We start from the raw sequence: 24,161 nt of genomic DNA, 5'->3' as shown, positions 1-24,161 counted from the left end.
CCTACGCTTTTTTTTGACGCATATGATTTTTAAAAAGGAGAATTCTATTAATATAATTGTTGTTGTTCAGTCGTTCAGTCGTGTCCGACTCTTCGTGACCCCATGGACCAGAGCACGCCAGGCATGCCTATCTTTCACTGCCTCCCGCAGTTTGGCCAAACTCATGCTAGTCACTTCGAGAACACTGTCCAACCATCTCATCCTCTGTCGTCCCCTTCTCCTTGTGCCCTCCATCTTTCCCAACATCAGGGTCTTTTCCAGGGAGTCTTCTCTTCTCATGAGGTGGCCAAAGTAATGGAGCCTCAACTTCAGGATCTGCCCTTCCAGTGTGCACTCAGGGCTGATTTCTTTAAGGATGGATAAGTTTGATCTTTTTGCAGTCCATGGGACTCTCAAGTGTCTCCTCCAGCAGCATAATTCAAAAGCATCAATTCTTCGGCGATCAGTCTTCTTTATGGTCCAGCTCTCACTTCCATACATTACTACTGGGAAAACCATAGCTTTAACTATACGGATATAATAAGGTTAAGTATTATAATAATATAATACTTAACCTTATTGTAGCATTCAGGGGGATTATCATTATCTCAGTAAGCCTTGCAGCAACCTTTCATATTAGTAAAGAAAGTTGCCTTACACCGAGCCAGCCTAGATTGATGCTTAGGCTACAATAAATCTGCTAGTTCTTAAGGTGCCAAATGAATAGTTTGGAAGGGTAAACGTAGAACAGGCCCTTTTGCTCAAGCACACAAAAACTTTCATTCCTCCCGTTGCGTCATGAGCAACCAAGCTTCTAATTAACCATGGTTTCCCAGTGCAGTGGAATGGCAAAACCATGGTTGCTGTCATATCCACAGTGGGTTGAGTCAAAACCAAAACCTATTGTCCTCCCAGACCTACAATTCCCAGAGTGGAATCACAGAATCCTAGAATTGTAGACTTGGAAGGGACCTCTAGGGTCATCTAGTCCAACCCCCTGCTATGCAGGAATCTCAGCTAAAGCATCCATGACAGATGACCATCCAACCTCTGCTTTAAAGCCTCCAAGGAAGGACAGTCCACAACTTCCCGAGGGAGGTTCCCCTCTTCATGAAACACTGGGAATTGTGGCTCTGTGAGAGGAACGGGGGTCTCCTAACAACTCTCAGCACCCTTAAAAAACTACAGCTCCCATAATTCTTTGGGGGGGGCATGACTGTTAGAAGTGGGATGATATTCATTTAAATGTATTGTTATAGATGCAGGGCAGGGCTAAAGCCAAGAAATTAATAAATGGTAGGATTTTGATGATTTGGGATGTGAAGGGCGAAATACAAACTACAGTACAGAGGAATTCCTGGGTTGGAATATGCAAAATGACCCGGTCAAGCTAGGGCCATTAAGAAGCAATACAGGGCCATTGAGAGCCATTGGCAATGCAAGAGAACTGTCCTGACCCGCTGCTCTTAGTTGTGAACAGAGACTGGAGGTTTGTAAGGTGGCCAGGGCAACTGGGTGTGAGGTGACAGGAAAAAAAGATGTTTTGAGAAAGGGTTGCTGGGAAGAAGCAAGAAGGACGGGGGGGGGGTGTCGTGCGTCCATCTTGGGCAGGCTGTCTGGAGGCTGTTTGCACTGCTGTGGGAGATAAATCCCTCTTGAAATGACCACGCTGTAAGATCTGGACTCCCTCCATGCAGACTGAAGGTGTAAATAGCTGAATAAACCACGAGACTGCTGTAGCTTTAAGAAACATGGTTTATTCAGATACACAGTGTATCTGAAGAAGTGTACATGCACACGAAAGCTCATACCAAGAACAAACTTAGTTGGTCTCTAAGATGCTACTGGAAAGAATTTTTTATAGAATGCTGTGTCCATTTAAAATGCATCTCTGGGTTATTTGTACTGTTCTTCCTGTTTTTTTGTGCACTACAAATACAATATGTGCAGTGTGCATAGGAATTCATTCTCTCTTTTTTTTTCCTCCCCCAAAAATATACTCTGCCCCTGCCACGAGTCTGAGGGGCATTGGACCGCCCCCCTGCTGAAAAAGTTTGCCAACCCCTGACCCAGCTCTTTCTACCTTGCATAACACTACACAACCAATATTTCCCAGGCCCCCACCCACCCATTCCTACCTTCACTTCTCACCTGACCCACAGCGCGCCGCCAATGGTTTGGGTTCCAGCGGCTCAACCTGCCGCCACAACCCGTCCCTCACCTGGCGATTTCGGCAATCTCTGCCGTCTGCGCGATGAAGTTGTAGGGGTCGTGATCGTCGTAGTCTTCGTCCTCCGTCTCCCTGCTGTTGCTGTGCTTCTGCTTATTCAGCCCTGAGCCTCGGGTCCTGGGCGTCTGGGTGGCTGTTGAAGTATGGGAGCGTTTGTGTTTAGGGGAGCTGTGGTTTGAGCCATACTCCTCCTCGGAAGTGGAAGTGTAATCTGAGCCCTGCGGCCGCCGCCTTGAAGCTTATAAGAAATGAATTGGTTTCGGGCGGTGGTGGAGGGTGGGGGGAGAAGAATAGGAAGGAGAGAAGGCAAAGAAAAAAGACTTTTGAGACGGGCTTCAAAAGGTTAAGAAACAAACAAAAACCCACTAATGCAAAAAAACAGCCCGAGGAGCAGGAGGAGCAGGAAGGTGAACAAGGAAACTCCTGTGCATCCCACCAAATGGAAAGAACTTCGGAGGAATAAAAAGATGGAATTGTTTGCATTTTTACTGTGGGCGAATACAGATGCCACCTTTTTTTTAAAACCGTGTAACGTTATCGCACTTCCGCACCTGATCTTTAAAATGACTGGCATTCTAACTGACGTTTGAATTTTATAGATTTAACTGGTTTTCATTTGTTTCGCATTGCCCCTTTGAAAACCGATTAAGGGACTACTGCGGTTAAGCGGCACGTTAAGTTGCTTAAACAGATAAATGATAAAATATGTGGCAGCCTCCTCGTTGCTCCCTTGACAGGAGCTCATTTGTAGCATAGGGAAAACCTGAGGATCTAAACTGGGCCTCTCAGGCTTCCCCACAAACCTGTCAGACTTGGTGCCATTGGCCAGATCCTGCTCCCCACTCTGCCTTAAGAGCATTAGCAGGAGGACGAGTGAGAATATGGTACCACATGCCCACTTGGGTCACGTAGAGGAACCTATGTGAGGACAGCTGGCTCCACCTTCAGATTTCTGCCTGACTGGCGGACATTTGGAGGGGTGAAGCCGAGCGGGCAGATGACACTGGGGGCTGTGTCCAGAGTGAAGCCCCATGGCCCTCTTATTCAGACATTAAAGTTTTCTTTCTCTGGCACATGAATAAGAGCTCACCCTGTAGTCGCAGCAACAGTTGTGGGCTATTTCCATCAGCCAGTCAAGCAGTAAGGAGAATTATTATTATTGTTATTTTACCACAGATCAGGTGCAGACGTGTGATAATTTTCTGGCGAAACGGCCACCCTCCACTTCCACAAATTAACCAGTCGCAACAGAGAAGGCCGCTGCAATTCTACGGTGGCAAAGTGCATACGATCGGTCTGCCCCACATGTTACAAATTTCCTGTGTGGAAGGCACCTCGCGTGAATTCCTGTACGGAAGCGCCTTCCACTGGAGGAATTTTCCAGCATGGGTTGTGGTCCTGAATTGCCACATGCACAGGAGGCCCCAGGAGGTACCGTCAGGCAGGTTAGACTTCCAGGTGTCGCCCCTCAGCAAACCACCAGTTCAGGTGACTTCATTTCCACACAGGTTAAGGACTTCCAAGATGGGAGAGCAGAAACGGCTGGCTTGTTTACACACTCAGGAAACCCCTGGTCTGTTTAAAGAGATCCAGTGTTGTCATCCTTAATCCAGTGGTTCTCAAATTTAGTGATGGGCACGAATAGTATGAAGGGTAGGGAGCAGAGGGGTTGGGGTGCTTGCATCAGGTACAGCCAAGTACACTTTCCTCCCAATAAACAGATGAAGATGAATACGAGTGAGGACATTTGGTCCATCTATCTCACTATTGTCTTCACCAACTGGCAGGGGCTCTCTCCAAGGTTTCTGGCAGGGAGTTTCTCCCAGCTCTAACTGAAGAGGCCAGGGATTGAACCTGAGACCTTCTGCATGCAATGCAGATGTTCTACACCGCTGGGCTATTTCCCTTCTCGGCAGGTTCCCCACCCCTGATTTAGGCCAGGGTCCCTAAGGCTGGAGCATCATCATACCACTCATGGCCTGCTTACTTACATTCCTGAACCTGGGTACCCTTCAGATGTTTTGGAAAACAACTCCCACCAGCCCATCATAAAATCATAGAATGGTAGAGTTGGAAGGGACCACAAGGATCATCTGGTCCAACCCCCTGCAATGCAGGAATCTCAACTAAAGCATCCATGACAGGCACCCAACCTCTGCTTAGAAACCTCCAAGGAAGGAGAGTCCACAACCTCCCAAGGGTGGTTGGATGGCCCTCTGCCATGGATGCTTTAGCCGAGATTCCTGCACTGCAGGGGGTTGGACTTGATGACCCTAGGGTTCACTTCCAACTCTGCCATTCTATGAGTCTGTTCCATAAAACATCTCCTGACTGAAATTTGCACAATGCTGGCTGGGGTAGCCCAAAATGTGTGGAAGGCACCATGTTGAAGAAGGCTCTTTCCAAAGATCATAAGGTGCCTTCCAGGAAGCTAGATCACTGGCCCATCTATTACTGTCAACTCTGATTGGAAGCTGCTCTCCAGGGCTTCAGAAGACAGGGGCCTTTCCCTGCCCTCTTGCTGAGGATAGAACCTGGGACATTCTGCATGCCAAGCAGGTGCTCTACCACTGAGCTAGGAGCCTTCCCCCTGAACTCCTGTCGCATCTCTTGACACCCAACGCAACAGCCATGCTGAGTTACTATATGTGGTTATTTGCCTCGAGATAGAACAGTGGCAAATTCAGGGGCCTGGTGGTTCCAGAGGGATCTTCCCTCACTTTTGACTTGCTTCACGGACAAATTTTACAACTCCACGAGTATTAATTGCCTCGGGATTACCGACTGTGTAAACAAGCTCAGCCAAGTGAAAGAGGAAACTTCAACAGAAGGGCAGCCCCATTTGGAGATTGCACACATCATGTTCATGGTCATAATTATTTCCATGAGATCCCTGGGTTTACCCTGCAGCATTTATATGCCACATTTGGCTGCAGTTTACAGGGAACACCCTTTTACACGCAATACAGATATTCCTGGTTACAGCTAGTCAAGGGGAGAGAAACCACTCATTTTGTTTCCCTGGAAATTCTTTTCCCAGGCTATGGAAATATCCCTTTTCCAGCTTCAAAGTTATTGTGCTTTATCAGAGTGCACCAATTCTGATAAGTGATTGTCAGCTGCTTTTGCAGCGTCAGTGCGGTGTTCAGATTTCTCCATGTTGACTTTTTTCTCTTATCCATTTGCTCACAAGAAAAAAGACACATAACTGGGAAACTGGAACACTGTGGTCTGGTTTGCACATCACGCCATGCCAAACCTTGGCTTAGTTGCTCTTGCGCAGGCTCTGGTAGAGGAGATTGTGACCGCTCTGCTCATCCCTGGTCATTCTGCTGCTGTGCTGAGCCCACAGAAACATAGGAAACTGCCTTAAACGGAAACAGACCATTGAGTCAATCTAGCTCATTATTGTCCACTCCGACTGATTCTCCAGAAACTCAGGCAGGGTTCTCTCCTGGCGACGCTGGGATTGAACCAGGGATCTCCTGCGTACACAGCAGATGTTCTACCCCTGAGAGTGCCTGGAGAGAGCTAATCCACAAGTCTGGCTTTGGAAGGCATGCTAAAGATCCAAGCGTTGCATAGCTCAGCAGAACAGTGGGACAAGCAGCAAGAAGCGAAGCAGCCACGATCTCCTCTCCCAGACTCTGAATGTAAGCGTAAAGAGTGGGGAACCTCCAGCCCATGAGCCAAATTGGGCCTGCCAGCCCTCCCCATTTGGTCCGAAAGGCTGTTTCAGCCGAACCACGACCAACATGCTCCACCTCTGATATTTTGTATGACATCAGGCATGGGACAGGTAAGGATGAGGCTTGGCCAAAAGGGGCTTTGCAAGTGCAGCATGGATCACTTTGCAAGCCCCATGCTCTCAGTGCTCCCCAAGTGACAAGCACAGGGCTTGCAAAGCACTTCCGCACTGCCCCAAAACAAGCTAATTGCTGGTACTTGGGATGTGCTGCCCAAATGGTTTTCCAGGCACTGCCTCTCCGCCAAGGCCCGCCCTTATGTGTCCCACACCTGGCACCATATATGACATGAGAACCAAGCATAACGCCTGCACAAGTTCCATAACCCCTGTGGAATTAGTAGGTTAGTCGTGTTAGTCGTATACTGATGGGTAGTAACTCCCAAGGTTAATTTGGCACTAAAACCCGGTTAGCCCGTTGGCGCAAAGGAAACGGAAGACAAAACCAATTCATTTGGAACAAGATCAGGCACGGTTAGGGTGGACCGGCGTCTCCCGGCAAATGCGACTCGGCGGTGTCGCCAGGCGGTGAGTCGCAGGGTTCCTCGGGGGAAGTCATGGCGGTTAAACCACTTCAGCTCTGCAGTACCAACAATGCACACCGCGATCCCTGCTTTGTTATTATGCACACAGCACCATTAAATCACAGTGTCATCTGCAAAGTTTAAATCATTGGTGTGGTGAAAGGCTTAAGGATTATCCAGCAACTAAATTAGAATTAATTTTATAAATTAAAAGGAACTGCATCATCCAGGGCTCAGCCGCTAGGAGTGCATCAGGTCCAAAGAACTTCCTGCAATCTCCGTTTCTGCTTGTGCTGAATGAAAAGTAGTAGGAATTAACTCCTGCAGGGAGGGGGAAGTCAGTTTGTAGGACAGGGTTATCCTAGGCCAGGCATAGGCAACCTTCGGCTCTCCAGATGTTTCGGACTACAATTCCCATCATCCCTGACCACTGGTCCTGTTAGCTAGGGATCATGGGAGTTGTAGGCCAAAACATCTGGAGAGCCGGAGGTTGCCTATGCCTGTCCTAGGCAAAGGGTGGAGAAAATGAGGCCCTCCAGATGCTGTTGCGAGTCCCATTCCCATCAGCCTCAGTCAGCATGGCCAATGGCCAGGGTTGTTTGAAGCTGTGTCCCGAGAACACCTGGAGGGCCAGACATTCACCAGCTGTGCTGTACATCAGATGGACTATGTGCAATTTCCCCCATGTTCAATGCAGACGGGTGGGGAATTAATGTGGGGTAACTCCCACAGCTTGCAAACGTCTGACAAGATGTATGATTACTAGGGTTATAACCTTTTTTACAACCTTGTGTTCCTGTAGCTTAGATAGATGAACTCTCCCCTTAAAAAAAGGAATGAATTGTCATTTCCAAATCTTTTTTTTGGGGGGGGGGAAGGTCACCCTGAAATCAATCAATCATTTTTTGTATATGTAACTGTACAATGTATTATGTTATATACATAAGGTAAAGGTAAAGGGACCCCTGACCATTAGGTCCAGTCGTGTCCGATTCTGGGGTTGTGGCGCTCATCTCGCTTTACTGGCCGAGGGAGCTGGCGTACAGCTTCCGGGTCGTGTGGCCAGCATGACTAAGCCGCTTCTGGCAAACCAGAGCAGCACACAGAAACACTGTTTACCTTCCCGCCGGAGCGGTACCTATTTATCTACTTGCAGTTACAGGTGGGTAGTCGTGTTGGTCTGCCATAGTCGAAATAAAATAGAAAATTCTTTCAGTAGCACCTTAGAGACCAACTGTGTTTGTTCTTGGTATGAGCTTTTGTGTGCATGAAGAAGTGTGCATGCACACAAAAGCTCATACCAAGAACAAACACAGTTGGTCTCTAAGGTGCTACTGAAAAGAATTTTCTATTTTGCATCTGCTTGCACTTTGACATGCTTTCAAACTGCTAGAACAGTCGTCAACAGGTTTTCCACACCCATCAGCCCATCACCCATTCCCACCACCCTTCTGAGTAATACCCCTCCTCACTCTCTCACTATATATAAGGGTCTGGTGACTTCTGTTTCAGTGTATCTGAAGAAGTGTGCACGCACACGAAAGCTCATACCAAGAACAAACTTAGTTGGTCTCTAAGGTGCTACTGGAAGGATTTTTTATTTTATTATTTTATATTTTGTTTTGGTCCACAAGTATTTGACTAGCCTAAGCAATGCTTGTGACTGATTAGCACATTGCTGGCTGAAAAGTTTCGAACTCTAACCTTCCTGCAATTCCACAAGTTCCCCTGTCTGGTTGCCAGGAGAAGATCTGTACTCACCGCAGGCGACGAGGCAAGCCTGACATAAGAACAAGCAGCTAGTGAGTATTCAGAGGTCACAGAACAATTCAAAGCAAGGGCATTGAGAGTATATAATAACTACTGCATATTCTGGCGTATAAGACTACTTTTTAATCCAGGAAAATCTTCTCAAAAGTCGGGGGTCGTCTTATACACCGGGTGGAGAATCTGCAGTCGAGTATATCTCAAACTCTATATTTTAACTGGAAAAGTTTGGGGTCGTCTTATACGCCCAGTTGTCTTATACGCCAGAAAATACGGTACCTTATTCCAACAAGCCAAGAGTCCACCCTAGTTCAGCGTTCCTTGTCCATACCACCAGATGATTCAGGAAGCTATCAAGCAGGGTTATGCTACGGAATTACCAGATGTTGGGCAACCACAGCTTCTGAATAAGGACACTGCATTGCAATGACAGCCAACGTTCCCCACACAGATACAAACCAAGGGAGAAGGGAACTCTGTTTGGGTTATAAAATCCCAGCACTTAATATTTAAAAAGTACGGGGCTCTGTATCTGTTGCAAAGGTTCTGCGGATTTATTTCCAAATCATTTTCTTATGGCTTGGAATTTTTTTAAATGGAAAATCCTAACAACACATGTGGAAACATAGGAAGTTGCCTTATAGCAGGGGTGGCCAACTCCCAAGAGACTGCGATCTACTCACAGAGTTAAAAACTGGCAGTGATCTACCCCCTTTTGGGGGGTTCAGGTCAAAGTTGTAGAGCTTTTTTTTAGGAAAGAAAGCCCTGTTTTGGGGGGTTCAGGTCAAAGCTGTTGAGCTAAAGTCATGAGCTTTTTTAAGGGGAGCCAAAGTTGTTGAGCTTCTTTAGGGGGAGCCAGTGATCTATCAGTGATCTACCAGAGACGTCCAGTGATCTACCAGTAGATCACGATCTACCTGTTGGAAGTGCCTGCCTTATAGCATAGTCCAGGGTTTCCCAAACTTTTGGTCTCCATCTGTTTTGGGACTACCTGTTCCCACAATCCCTGGGTGTTGTGGTCCAGAAACAGCTGGAAACCCAAGTTTGGGAACCCCTGCACAGTCAGACTCTTGGGTCCATGTAGTTCAGTAGTGTCTACACTGATTGGCAGCAGCCCTCCGCAGTTTCAGACAGGTGACTATTTCCCAGCCCTACCTGGAGATGCCGGGGATCGAACCTGGGCCTTCCGCACGCAAAACAGATACTCTACCTCCAAGCAATGGCAGGATCAAGCACTCCACACACACACACACACAGTTACTCACTGGAAGAAGAGGAGTATTTGACGCTGCTGGAGCGTGTCCTGCTGAAAGGCTGCTTCGAAGCAGCGACTGCCGCCGCCGTTTTCCTAGCGGCGTTTCCTGGCTTCCGACACGGGGGGCTTCCGGGTAGAATAATACGACTCTGCGCTGCGCCCGGAGAACGTCGGCCTGGCTGGTGCGCTCTCCGAGTCGCTTGGCACGGTGAAAGACCCCGCCCGTTTCCTCGGCATGGCCAGGATGTCGAGCCTCGACAGCTTCTTGGCCTCCGCCGGCTGCTTGGAAGGCGCCGCCGTTCCTTCGTGGTGAGACGTTGCTTTCTCGGTATCGGCGCTCTCGTTGTCCGAGGTGTCCCCCAACCGGGCCCGGCGAAGTTTGGAGGCTCTCGTGGGCCTCGGGGTAGACAAACTATTGGACCTGGTGAGAACCTGCTGGATCTTTTGCACCGTGGGCGTCACTCTGCTGTGCTCCTCTTTGGTGGACTGCGAGAAGGGCTTCTTCCTGGAGATGGGCCTGGAGGTGGATTGCTCTTGGTCAGAGGAAGCTATTTCATTCGCTGGCAGGTATGGAAGGCTACTACTTCGTTCATCGTCTGTATAGTCCAGGGAGCCACCGGTCCCTGGGCTACGCTTAACTTGGAAGCGTCTCGCATTTTCGCCTTTGCTCCCTGCCTCAAGCGGAAGAGTTTTCCGCTTCTCTGAAAGCCGCTCCCTTGCGCTCGGTTGAAGACTCTGATCTTGGGCAGAAGGCGTGGAAGAAGGCTTCTCTTTTTGCAAGGTTGTCACGGGTTTGCCCTTCGGCGAGTGGCTCGGTAAGTTTTTGCCGCTCACCAAGCTGACGGTGCTAGCCGTGTCCACATCAGATTCTCCGGACAAGGAGTCCTCCAACTGCCCCGGGGAATTCTCCAGAGTGTCGAGCTGGTTGGTTTGGCAGAGTATTTTGGCTTCAAGCGCTGCCAGAGCAGTTTCAGTATCTTTAAGGAGGAGGTGAGTGTCTTGGTTATAGTCCATGCGATTCGCTCGGGTGACATCGAGATCTTTGAGCAGGGGGTGGCTTGAGATATGCGGTAGCCGGTTTTGAGGAACGTTGCTGCTCGATTTCTCTTTGGTAAAGCTTTCCTGCCGGACAAAGGACGACGCTTCTTTTGCAGCCACGACTTCTTCCTCTGGAAGCGGAAGCCCCTGGTGCAAAGAAATCACCATTTTCCCGTTGGAGCTGACATAGGTATTGCTGACACCTTTGGCCGCTGGCTTCCCACACTTGAAAAGAGCCTCTTCTTTTTCCGCCTGAGAAGGAGAAACGCTGGAAGGAAGTTTCGAAGGAACCCCGCTTTCCTCTTCCTCGTCGCCAATATAGAAAGATGTCGACAGCGGGTCGCTGGAGGCTCTCAGACCCGAAAGCCTCGGCACCGTGTGCTGGTGGGTTTTGGCTTTCCCGTTTTCCGCCTTTCCCTGGCTCTGCTCCAATGTTTTGGTGCTGTTGTGGCTCCTCCTGCGTTTTTCCAAGCCAAAGCCGTCGTCAGATTTGCTGGCGTCACTAAGGCTATCGGGATCCAAATCTTCCCGAACCGCCAGTCGGCTGGCAGGATCCACAAACATTTCTGCTACGTGGCTGTTAGCAGCGTTCCTTGGTGAAACGTCAGAATATGCCTCTGGACAAATCAAAATGGTCGGTGTTGGGCTTTCCGGCTTGTCACCCGGAGGGAGCTGAGGAAGAAGACGCCTCGTCCGTAACGCCAGGGAGCTCTCAGACTCTGCCACTCTAGGACCGCAGTCCTTTTCTAAGGGGGATGGAAATACATTTACTGAAGACAACAAAAAAGGAAGTTTAGTGCTGGTGGTGGTGATATACCACCTTTCATCAAAAGATCTCAGGGCAGTTTACAACATAAGAAGAAGAGTTTGGATTTGATATCCCGCTTTTCACTACCCGAAGGAGTCTCAAAGCAGCTAACATTCTCCTTTCCCTTCCTCCCCCACAACAAACACTCTGTGAGGTGAGTGGGGCTGAGAGACTTCAGAGAAGTGTGACTAGCCCAAGGTCACCCAGCAGCTGCATGTGGAGGAGCGGGGAAGCGAACCCGGTTCCCCAGATTAGGAGTCTACCACTCTTAACCACTACACCACACTGGCTCTAATTACAATATAAAAAACATAAAATACAGTCGACTCTTGGAAGCCAAACGCCTTGGCTCCCGAACAAATTGGCTCCCGAACGATCGAAACCCAGAAGTGAGCGTTCTGGTTTTCAAACAATTTTCAGAAGCCGAACGTCCGGCGCAGCTTCGGACTCCCGGAACCGTTCGAAAACCAAAGTGCGGCTTCCAATTGGCTGCAGGAGCGTCAAACGGACTCCCGGAATGCATTCTGTTCAAAAACCAAGGTACCACTTTACACAATAAAAATGAGAACAAAAACAAACCAATAACCCCCTCGCCCACAACACATTTAAAAGGGCATTGGATGTCATTCAACCAAAGGTCTGGTTGAAGAAGAATGTTTTCGCCTGGCACCTAAAGGTGTATAATGAAGGCACCAGCTGAACCTCCCTGGGGAGAGCATTCCACAAACAGGGAGCCATCACAGAAAAGGCCCGTTTTCGTGTTGCCCCCCCCCCCTCCAGACCTCTCAGAATAGAACACTGGGCCTAAGCATCAAGCAGCAGAAAGAGGAAACAGAACCAGGGGTGCTTTTCACCTGTCCCTTTTTAGGTAAAGTCCTTTGGCAATGTGAAAATGAAGCCAGGTGCTGTACTTACCTATGCCAGCCTGAGAGAGGGGGCCCTGCAGGTGAGCATCCCCAACTCCAGGAGCAGATCCTGAGTCTGTATAGCTATCTGCAAGGCTTGCCCATCTCGATACCCATTTCTGACCACCTTGAGATGCTAATGGTAACTGCAAATAGAAAGAAGAGGGGGGGAAATCCCACACCGTTCATACAAACTCTCATCATAATGCACAGTATTTGGCCATTTTGTTTTTGGCAACATTTGCTATGGCAGGAAATGCTATGCAAATATGTAATCCTTGAAGAGGACTGATACCTGGATCCACGAGCCTTCTGTAACCACAGGGGCGCTATTTGCCTGCTTTGATTATTTTGAAAAACTCAAAATCACCCTTCATCAAAAAAAAGATCCCAGGGCGGTATACAATTGGATACAACCCATCATTGCATGTGGATGTCTACAGAAAACAAGCATACATTATGGGGCAAGACTCAAGTAATCATTTGCGCTAGCTTGAGCTGGCAGAAGTTCTGCTATCACAATGGGGCTTTCCTCCTCCCCGATCTCCCCCTCCAAACTGGCTTGGGGTGGGTGGGAGAATATGCAGAACAGTGCACAGAGGGAGGGGAGGGGAGATCTGGCATGCAGAAATTCTTGAGCTGATGGAATGATGCCAGTGTGCCATGTTAAATTCAACCCTATGTGCCTACTCAGACGTAAGCCAAATTTGGATTCAACAGGATTATATTTATTTATTTATTGGGAAAGATCTGTACACCGATTAACTCGACAAAAGGCTCTTAGTGGTTTATGTAGAGCAGGGTTTCCCAAACTTGGATCTCCATCTGTGTTTGGTTTTTTTTTGTTTGTTTTTTTTGGACTACACTTTCCATCATCCCTGACCATTGTGGTCCTGCTAGCTAGGGATGATGGGAGTTGTAGTCTACAAACAGCTGGGGAACAAAGTTTGGGAAACCCGGATACAGAGCAATATAAAATATTGGTTGAAAATGCTGATAAAAATCAAACTGACATGAAATTATATCAAAATATAATATATATAATATTCAAAATCAATAGCTTTAGAACATAGATACAGATATATAATCAAATTGCATGCCTGGGCAGGCTTGCCGAATGAATAAGTTTTTAGCAGGTGCCGAAAGCAAGTTAATTAATTGTTGTTTCAAATTATTAAGGTTTCAACGTGCACGCAGGGCTCGTGTGTGCCCTCTGTTCCACCTAGGCTCAGAAAAGAGCTAAACTCTTTTCTGATGCAAATATTTCACATAATTTATTCTGTTCCTGCAAAGCATGGAGAAGAGTAACAAGCTATGAAGGGCACTGAAGTCTTGTTCCATGATCTCTTCTGCAAATCCTGCACCATCGCCAAACTGCCTTGGGCGATTTAGCAGGATTTACAGTTCCATTAGGTTGCAAGCCTGCAGGCAGCGCTTCTACATTATTCACCTTGCAATATTTGGGAACAAGTAGTGATTGTTACTAGCAAATTCTCACTCACTTCTAATAAAACTGCTAGTCTGTTTCATGTAACTTGTTTTTTAAAGGTTTGCTTCCATAGGTATTTTTAACAAGTTTTTCCTAAATCGCTTACGGGTCTTTTGTTTGAGGACCAGTCAATGAGGTCTATAATTTTATTCAGTAAATAACAAAACGAAACATTTGCAGGCCATGAGGGCCAGAAGCAGGCATGCGAGCTGCCCTCAAGTGCAAGGAAAGTCAAAGTGAGACCTGGGCCCTTCACACATTCACTGTACCTGCATCTCCGCATGATGTTCACTGGCAACTTTGGAAGCGATGACCTGCATCATAGTCACCTTGGGCTTGAGCCATTTTCGCCGATCAAGTGAGCCAGCTCCTCCTTCTCACCTTTTATGACAGGCCTGAAGGCAGGGGAAATTCTAGAAAATACCGGAGACTCCAAAACGCCAAACACCTGATAAACCCAAGAGACGGGGAGGGGAAGGCAGCTTAGAACAAAACAGTGAATTCCTATCCACGAGGTCAATGAGCATTACATTTGCCCTGAGCCTTGCTCTGTTACACCACTAGCTGCAGCCATCAAGGGGGCCAAACTACGCAAAGTTCAATTTCCCGAAGAACGGCAGGCTCACCTGATCTATCATTTTCCGAGCCTCTTCGACTTCTTTATCTTGCGACTCCGTCTCAATGGTATACGTGCCCGTTTCGCTCAAGCTGTCGTCTTCCTCTTGCTTCCTCGCTTTGACCACTTAGGATCGGCAGCCACCGGCTCAGGGACTATTTCGGGTGCTGGTGGCGGCGGTGCTACAACTCGCGGGGTGAGCGGCGCCGGTGTCGGAGCTGGCTTCTCAACACTAGCTTTCCCAGCTTGAGAGCTCTCCCTTAAACACTCTGCAGCAAATCCTGAGCGATCTTCGACTTCCTCCCCACGCTGCCATGGTTCTTTCCAGGGGTCCTCGACGACGACGACGACGAGCTGATCCGCTCCTCTGTCTTCTCCCGCTTAAAGGATCCGGCCTAGGGGCGGTGAAAGAGTTGCTTGGCCCCTTGGTTCCCGCCGCAGGCAGATGAGATGAGAGCACAGAGCCCCCCGGTTTCTCCGCGGGCACGGTAATCTTGCGCTTCTCAATCTTGGTCTTCAAGGCGGGGTCCACGTCGTTCTGGTTGGACTGTCCGCTGTGCGTGAAGGACTGCGACCTCTTCTTCCGAGGCGTGTCGTCGTCGAAGAACTCGATGACGAAGGCCTGCTGGTTGTGGAGCATCTCCTGGGGGTCGCGCCGGATCTGGCGCTGGAGCCGGGCTTGCTCAGCCAGATGTTCTTTACTAGGTGTCTCATCTTCTTTGGGGGCTACTGGGTCTTCAGAGTCGCTCTGAGTTCCATCTTCGTGTCTGTTACCTGCGAAGTGGATGTGCAATTAGAGTTGTCCTGGGACAGAGAGTACTTACTGCTGTGGCACTGCCCCAAACATCAACCGAGGAGCCCATCTAATGCTGCATCCTACTCTCTCAGTGGCCAGCCAGATACCCATGGGAAGCCAGCCAGATACCCATGGGAAGCCAGCAAGCAGGACTTGGGTGGCCAAAGCACTTTCCCTCCAATTGTGATTCCCAGCAATTGGCATTTGCAGGAATACTGCCTGCAACAGGAGACACAGAACATAGTCATTGCATCTGGTATCCAAAGACAGCTTTATCTTCCATGAATCTGTCCCCTCCTCTTTTAAAGCCATCCAAGTCGGTGGCCATACCTACATCTTGAGAATTCCATGGTTTAACCACGCACACGGTTTATTTCCCTTAGGAAACAACTTGTTTTTTCTGAGCTTACTCAGTGAACTGTCCCCCCAAAGGGCTTCTAATCTTGGGGGGGTGAATACAAGGAAGGCAACCCTCCCCCTTCCTTGCTAGTCTCCCCACTTCCAAGCAGACATGTTTACAAAGGACAGGCAAACTCCTGGCTCAGAGGACTCACCGAGACCACAAATGGTCTTGCAGACTCTGTTTAAAGGTAGACAACATTTGCTGCTGGGGTTCAGGGCTTTCTGTGCCTCCCGGTTCGTGCTTGCGAGGAGCCACAGGACACTACAAGTCCCATGAGCCCTGGTGGGATGATACTCCTGAGCATGCTCATAAGCATAAGTAGACCTGCAATATTTCTTGTGCACCCAAAAGCAAGACCACCCGGCTCCAAGCCACTCCTCCCTCGCTTTGGGAAGAGTAAGTATCCTTGGAAGGATGGGATAAATGGAACAGAAAGATGGCCGGTAGCAGGACAAACCCCATGAGGAACAAGGCAGAGAATGAAATTCAAGTTCACAATGTAGCAGGGATTTTCAAACTGTGCAAGTTCACATTCTAAATGTCTGCAATTTCAAATATGCCCCATCACTTAGAAGAAGAAGAAGAAGAAGAAGAAGAAGAAGAAGAAGAAGAAGAAGAAGAAGAAGAAGAGGAGGAGGAGGAGGAGGAGGAGGAGGAGGAGGAGGAGGAGGAGGAGGAGGAGGAGGAGTTTGGATTTGATATCCCCGCTTTATCACAACCCAAAGGAGTCTCAAAGCAGCTAACATTCTCCTTTCCCTTCCTCCACCACAACAAACACTCTGTGAGCTGAGTGGGACTGAGAGACTTCAAAGAAGTGTGACAAGCCCAGCGTCACCCAGCAGCTGCATGTGGAGGAGCGGAGACGCAAACCCAGTTCACCAGATTATGAGTCTACCGCTCTTAACCACTACACCACCACTGGCTCTCAACTACACCACACTGGCTTCTATAGGAAGGCATCTACAGCCAACGAATGCCCTGGACCACAGCTAGCAACTCTAGCAACACTGGCATTTACCTTTCAGAGTCCTGACGTGAACTGGGAGGTCACTTTTGGTACTGTACACGTCCTCTCCCGGGGACGGCCTCCTCATGAGACTCGGGTCGTTCTGCACCAGCCAGTCAGCCACTTTGCTCTCTGCCGAGATCATTTCCGCGTGGCCGGCTTCTTTGCCGAGGTTCCTTCTCTGCCTGAGCGAAAATTTGGTGACGTGATCTTTTATCTTTATTTACCCGGGGTGCAGTCGTCAAACTCTATGGTGAAAGAGGCGTGGCTCTGCACGACGGGCAGCGCCACCGAGTCAACGTCTTTGGTGGGGATTTCGTGGACTTGGGCCTCTGGAGTTTTCACCGGCTGCTGGAATTCTTTCGTCGGGATTTCAAAGTAACTAGGCTCCCTTCGGAAGGCGTAGACAGAGTCTCCTTGAGGGTCGCTGTAGCCGGTGATGTTCCCATTGATTTCCTCTGCGTGCTGACCTATGTCTTTTGTTCTCTCTGCAGGGTAAAGGGGGGGAGTATTAATTTGCTTTATTCTTTAATTTGATATCAAAGCTTTTTATTTAATACTTGTCTTCCACTTTCCAACCACAAACGCAGAGCACAAAGCAGCTCACAACAACCACAACAGAAGCGTTTTTTTAAAAAAGCCCAGCAAACATCACAATATCAAAATCAAAGTCTACACAGAAGTTTTGAAAGTTTCTACGAGTTTTAATCCGTTTTAGTCTATTCCATTGCAGTTTTAACTTTCTGTAGGTTTTAAAATATGGTTGCAAATCTTTTAGTAATCATTTTATTGCTTTATCTTTTTTGTCTTTGAAGTCCCCCCCCCCACACAATCAACGGTATATCAATTGTATGAATAAATAAAATAAATCAAACACAGTAGCATATGGATATAGCACACAACACCACAAATTACTCAAAAGGAATTACAGTGGTGCCTCGCAAGACGAAATCAATTCGTTCCGCGAGTGCTGCGTATAGTGGAAATTTCGTCTTGCGAAGCGCGGTCGGAGGAAGCGCGGCTTTACGGGGGGAAACCCGCAAAATGTTTTCGTTTTGTGAGTCGCGGCCATAGGGAAATCCGTCTTGTGAGTCACCCTTTCGTTAGCGAATGCCTTTCATCTAGCGAGGCATTCGTCTAGCGAGGTACCACTGTAATGCAATTCAATAAAGTCACGGTTATGTAAAGTTCCTATTCACACTATTCACCCTTAACTGTTGTAAAGAGAAGCAGCATGCATATTTACCTGGATACGGCTCTTCTTGCCTTCTGTCATCCGCTGACTCCACTTATTGTTTTCATCATCTTCCCCCCACCATGATGGCTGGCCGTAAAGGGGTGTGCGGTAAGTAGTTGTCGTCTCTGGAGGAAGACAACACACACACACAAACACAAGGCGGCATTAGTTTGCTGGCAGCTATTGTTATCAAGTTCAAGATGGTGGCAAAGGGACACGTACTCCAAAATATACACCTTTTAGAAAACTAAGGGCAACAATATTAATTAAAAGTCTTCCATAAACCAACTGCTCACCCGCTTAGGCTTCTGAAGTAGTCAGACTGGTTTTTAAATGGTGCTACTTGACCAAATGCAAACCTTGGTTCCAAATCTTGGTTATTTGGAATACCTGGCGAGCTAAATCATGGTTCACTTGAAGACACGTATGCAACTTGATTTTTATTTTTAAATCACTGCAAGGCATATACTGAACACACAGCATAACACGCAGTCAGAAGTCTAAAATGTGGACTATTATTTAACCTAGACCAACCAAAAAAGTCTCGATTGTCTGCAGAAGTTCTTTATTATTATTCATTAAAACAGTACCGGTGAGTTTTAAATGAGTCTCTGCGTCTCTGTACTTCAGCTAGTGGTATTTTGTCTGGTCAATTTCTCTGTCAGGGCCAATTGCCAAACTTTGTTAAGCCAGTTCAATAAGGAAGAAGAGTTTGGATTTGATATCCTGCTTTATCACTACCCGACGGAGTCTCAAAGCGGCTAACATTCTCCTTTCCCTTCCTCCCCCCCCCCACAACAAACACTATGTGAGGTGAGTGGGGCTGAGAGATTTCAGAGAAGTGTGTTTAGTCCAAGGTCACCCAGCAGCTGCATGTGGAGGAGCAGAGACACGAACCCGGTTCCCCAGATTACGAGTCTACCGCTCTTAACCACTACACCACACTGGCTCTCCAAGGACGCCCCTTCCGAATCTTTCCAAAACTGGGCTGTTGACAAGTCCTGATGCTAACAATGTATTACCAATAAGAGATTTAAACGAGACAGATAAATAACTTTAAACCCGCAGAAGGCTTACAAGTATTCTTTTACCCATCCACAGACTTCTTACGGCACAGACAGAGCAGTCCCAAGTGGGGTCAGGAGAGGAGTGGCGTGGTAGATCTAGCATCACACCCAAAACCCTGCCAGTTCACACCAGCCAGGGAGACGGTGGCTTAAACTCAGCACCACGCATGCAAATGGGCTCATGTGCACATATATAAACAGCTTCACCTACCTGAGAGCCATTTCCCATGCAGAAATAAGCAAGGGGAACAGGAAATACAGGTTCCTTGGGCTTCCAGTCATCATAACACACCCCACAAAAAATGCACACAAGCACTTATTGTCATATCAGGAGAGCCGTGCAGAATCAAAAAAGGTACCCTTGCAACTGCTTCCTTTGTGTAGCAAATTCAGTCGACACAAAGACATTCGCTCTGGGTGACTGCCCTCCCTAGTAACCCACCAATCCCTGAACTTTATCTTCAGAAGACCGAGGTTGGCTTGTGGGGACCGGAATAAGTGCTTTAAAAGGGAGCTGAAATCTTCAGCACAGGGGTTCTGCTTCAGCCTGACATGCTCAGTGCCGGATTTACGTATAAGCTAAACAAGCTATAGCTTAGGGCCCCACTCTCTTGGGGGCCCAAAAAAATTTAAAGGGGGAAAAAACTGGATGTACATTTCCAAAATATAAGATAAAAAACAAATAAAATAAACCTACATAGAGTTAAAAAGGTAAAGGGACCCCTGACCATTAGGTCCATCGCGGACGTACAGCTTCTGGGTCATGTGACCAGCATGACAAAGCCGCTTTCTGGCGAACCAGAGCAGCACACGGAAATGCCGTTTGCCTTCCCACCGGAGCGGTACCTATTTATCTACTTGCACTTTGACCTGCTTTTGAACTGCTAGGTTGGCAGGAGCAGGGACTGAGCAATGGGAGCTCACCCCGTCACAGGGATTCGAACCGCCGACCTTCTGATCGGCAAGCCCTAGGCTACGTTAGAGCTTGATAATTATTTCACTATTAATATACTTCTTCTTAATTGTATTTCACTATTAATCCACTTCTTAATTGTATTTCAGTTCAACAATTACTTGTTAAAATACATGTTTTGTTATATACAAATGGCTTTAGATACCTATTAGGTCCATAAATTACCATATAGCATATATTCAACACACAAAAACAGCGACAATTTGTTGTTGACAAAGGACGGCTGGGCATATAAAGGGCCCCATTACCTTCAGTAGCTTAGGGCCTCATCAAACCTAAATCCGGCGCTGGACATGCTATGTACCCTTTTAAAATTATAATTCACACCCCGAGAATCAAGGATAAAGCAAGCTAGAACTTGAAACACATAATTACTGCTCTCTTTCTGGATGCCTCCCCTGAAATCTCTTTCCATGATGTGTACTGACTTGCCCATCCTTCTTCCATCATTATTAATAAAAGCAATGCTTTTTGTAGCACTTTTATCTCACGGCAGAGTGCTGTACTCTACTGTTTTGCCGTAAACCAGGGATGGGGGAGCTCTAGCCCTCCAGATGTGATCAAGGATGATGAGACTTGCAGTCCGACAACATCTGCAGGACTCCAGGGTTCCCCATCCTAGGCTTAAACCATCACTTTGAGGTAGGTCATCATTATACCCATTTCACAGATAGGGAGAGGGCCATTATGCTCATACTCTGCTGGTGGGCTTCCCAGAAGCAGGTGGTCGGCCACCATAAGAACGTCACGCTGGACTAGATAAATCTTTTATGCAGCAGGGCTCTTCTTATGGAGACGGAGGAGGGGGAAAGGGGTCAAATTAGAAATTACTCTGCACTGGGGACAGGCAATATGGTGCCTCCAGATGTTCATGGACTCCCAAATCTCATCATCCCTGACCACTGACCATGTTAGCTGGAGCTGTTTTTATGTTGTGATCCTCGGTGAATAGTGTTATAGATATTTTAACAACAACAACAATTTGTGCTTTTATACTGTAAACCACCCTGTGATCCTCAAATGAAGGGTGATGTATAAATTAAATGAATGAATGAATGGGCCCATGGGCTAGAGGTTCCCCATTGCTGTGATAAGACCATCAAGTCCAGATTCTAAAACCACCAAATTGCAGCACTGCAATAAGGTTTCCATGAAGTTTCCTATCCCAAGCACTGATTGCACCTAGACCCACTGAGGTTGCAGCATCATGTGCCTTCCAGCCATGTCCTGGGGCCAAAAGTTACAGCCTAAATCCTCTCACTCAGTGCTCCCCAACCTTTTTATCGCCGCAGACCGTCAACGTTTGATAGTTTTGCCGCGGCCGGGGGGGGCTTGATTGTTTATATTTTAGATTGTTTTGATTTAATAATTTTAATTTAATTGTATTTAAACATGCCTTCAAAATAAAATACAGTTACACCAAAAAATGAATATAAAGTGATTTAACATTTTAACTCACTAGAACGCTAAATCAATGAGAACCTGAGCTTGTTTCTTTGCAACGAGATGGTTCCATCTGGGGGTAATAGCCAGGGGCGGAGCAAGGGGGCGGGGTGGTCCTCCCCAGGTAGCGCCTTGGGGGGTGACACTCGGGGCGGGGCCCCGCCCCCTGCGATCAGCGCCTCCAGCCAGCGGCGGAAAAAAGCCACTGAAAAGGGGCTTTCCCCTTTCAGCGGCTTTTTTCACCGATGGGCTCCCAGAGCGGAGCTGGGGATGGAGAGTGGCGGGCTAGCGAGGGGGGGGGTGTCACCGGGGGTATCACCCTCCTCGCTGGCCTGCCCCTCTCCATCCCCCGGCTCCGCAAGCCAGCCAGCGGCGAAAAAAAGCCACTGAAAGGGGACATCTGTTTCGTACTCATTTTTGCTAATTTGTGGGTTAAATTTGAGCAAACACAATATACACATACACCAAGCACTGTTAAACATGAGAAAGTACCGCTGAACAGAGAGAAGAGCCATACACACCTTCTCTTTACCAAAGCTACAACGCCACTCTGCCGCCTGCAGCCGCCCAGCTCCAGACGTCACCTAAAACCGCCTCGATATCACAAGATTTTGCGCATGCGCGGTATTGGTGCGGCTTTAGGTGACGTCTCTCAGCTCCCGGTTACCTCTCGTCCATGGAAAGTCACACAAACCCGGGAGAAATACACCACAGTAAATAAAATGGAAATAATTTAATGTTCCTTGGGCAGCCCGGTACCATTTGATCCATGGACCAGTACCGGTCCATGGCCCGGGGGTTGAGGACCACTGCCCTAACCCACAGCACAGAAGAAGCCTATGTAAAGAGTGAACCGGCAGTGCCTGAAGCTTCAGTGAAAAGTAACTAAACAACTCTGTCGTCCTAATTGTATTAGAGCCAGTGTCTCCGAGCCTGGCTCATTAAGCATCCATCCACCACCCCAACCCTCTGCCAGAACTTTTTATGCCAGCCTGTCCAGATGGCTCCAATTCATTCAGGCACTTTTCTTGGCTCATCAATCCAGCCAGACAGCCCAGGGAGGGCGAAGTGGGGAACAGCATCCCTTTAAATGACAGGATCGAGGTCACTAGTCTAGATAAATATTGAACTGTTGGGTGGCGGCAGCGATACTACAAACACCACCGACATTTGTGGGGGGGGGGGAGCGAGAGTGGGATTAACAAGATAAAAACGGGCAAGGAAAAAAGAAAAGACCAATAGAGCACCGCCAATCAAAATTATCGAGTTCCAGTAGACTGGATTTAACCCAGCAAAGCATTATGGGAGTTCCAGAACAAGGTGTCATCCATCATGTATATACTAATAACGAAGTTAATTCTCCAGGAGCCAATTATTAGGTAGGCAAAGAAGGGACAAGAGGATGGGGGAGAATCTCAACATTTGCAGAAATAATAATAATAATAGTAATAATAATAATAATAATAATAATAATAATAATAAAGTTGGGTGGTAGAATCAAGGCTTGAGAGGGGAGAATCCACAAGACTGTGTGTGTGTTTTCAGTGGAAAACTGGTGGCAGAGGGAGAGATGGAATATACTGGGGGGGGGGGTAAGCATGACTGGCTCACACCCTGAATAGGAGCACTCCATGCTGCAAAATTCGTCTGCAGGTCCCATTTGCCAACACTCACAGCTCAGGACCCTCAAGGATAGGCATCCCCAAACTGTGGCCCTCCAGATGTTTTGGCCTACAACTCCCATGATCCCTTGCTAACAGGACCAGTGGTCAGGGATGATGGAAAATGTAGTCCAAAACATCTGGAGGGCCGAAGTTTGGGGGTGCCTGCTCAAGGACTTCCTCTCCCCATAAGAACCAACCTGGACCCTGCGGTCCTCCTCCGTGGCCCTTCTTTGCATGTTTCTCCCACGAGAGGCCTGGAGGGCAGCAATATGAGAAGGGGCCTTTTCTGCGGTGGCTCCTTGTTTGTGGAAAGCTCTCCCCGGGGAGGCTTGCCTGGCACCTTCACTACTTATCTTTAGGAGCCAGGCAACAACGTTGCTTTATAACCAGGCCTTTGGCTGAGGAAACAACAATTGGTTTTGTTTTGTTGCTCTTATTAGATCAAGAGGTTTTATGGGGGGGGGGGGGGAGTTATTGTATCGGGAAGTTTTTAATGTTTGATGTTTTATTATGTTTTTATATGTGCTGGAAGCTGCCCCAAGTGGCTGGGGAAAACCTAGCCAGATGATTTAAATAGGGCATCCCGGAAATTCAGAAACCATCCTGGCTTCTGAGTGGATCGTAGAATGTCCCATTTTTTGGTCCAGCGCTATGGCGCAAGTCAGCTTGCTCCTGTGAGAGCTTGGGACCAAAAAAAAAAAAACCCCGAATGCCCCAATTTGGATCACCTGGATGTTGGAGGGTACCTTATTATCATATGCATTCTGTGTTTTCACTTTTTAAATTTATTCTGTAAACCACCCTGTGATCTTCAAATGAAGGACGGTGTATACATTTAATAAGTAATAACAATAATCACTGAAGGTAAAGCAGCTTTGTCCCACGAATGAATACTGCTGCCTCATTTGAGCCACGGGCAGTTTCTTCCTGGCACCGCCAGCACTGACTGGCAGCATGTCTTGAACCCACCTCCCTCAAGTCACAAGGGGGTGGGGGCAGAGACCTTCCCAGTCTTGGTACTCTTGACAGCCCTTGAACTGGAGATGTCGGGGACTGCAAACAGGGTGCCACATACCCGTTCGGTTCTTTGGATTGAACTCTTTTGTTCAAGCTCATGGGAGAAGGACTTTGAGGGCCAATGAGAGTACTGGGGAAAACGTTGCTAACAAATCCATGGTACGAGCTGATTGCAAGCAAAGACATCACCTTGCCGACA

General features: G+C 47.8%; 1 protein-coding gene across 1 annotated transcript in view; it reads right to left on the bottom strand.

Moving 5' to 3' along the window:
* The window catches only part of CEP170B (centrosomal protein 170B), an 80,082-nt gene that overhangs the window by 15,165 nt on the left and 40,756 nt on the right, over positions 1–24,161 (bottom strand). The window contains 14 exon segments of the mRNA XM_033138610.1: positions 2,201–2,447; positions 9,511–9,604; positions 9,606–11,284; positions 12,262–12,397; positions 14,010–14,077; positions 14,080–14,188; positions 14,367–14,482; positions 14,485–14,637; positions 14,640–14,750; positions 14,753–15,130; positions 16,574–16,783; positions 16,786–17,049; positions 17,808–17,849; positions 17,852–17,923. Of these exon segments, the coding sequence (XP_032994501.1) occupies positions 2,201–2,447; positions 9,511–9,604; positions 9,606–11,284; positions 12,262–12,397; positions 14,010–14,077; positions 14,080–14,188; positions 14,367–14,482; positions 14,485–14,637; positions 14,640–14,750; positions 14,753–15,130; positions 16,574–16,783; positions 16,786–17,049; positions 17,808–17,849; positions 17,852–17,923 (3,679 nt within the window).

Source organism: Lacerta agilis, chromosome 1 (genome assembly GCF_009819535.1).
Source record: "Lacerta agilis isolate rLacAgi1 chromosome 1, rLacAgi1.pri, whole genome shotgun sequence".
Classification (NCBI taxonomy): Eukaryota; Metazoa; Chordata; class Lepidosauria; order Squamata; family Lacertidae; genus Lacerta; species Lacerta agilis.
Note: the sequence above shows the minus strand (reverse complement) of the source record. Positions and strands in the feature narration are given on the sequence as shown.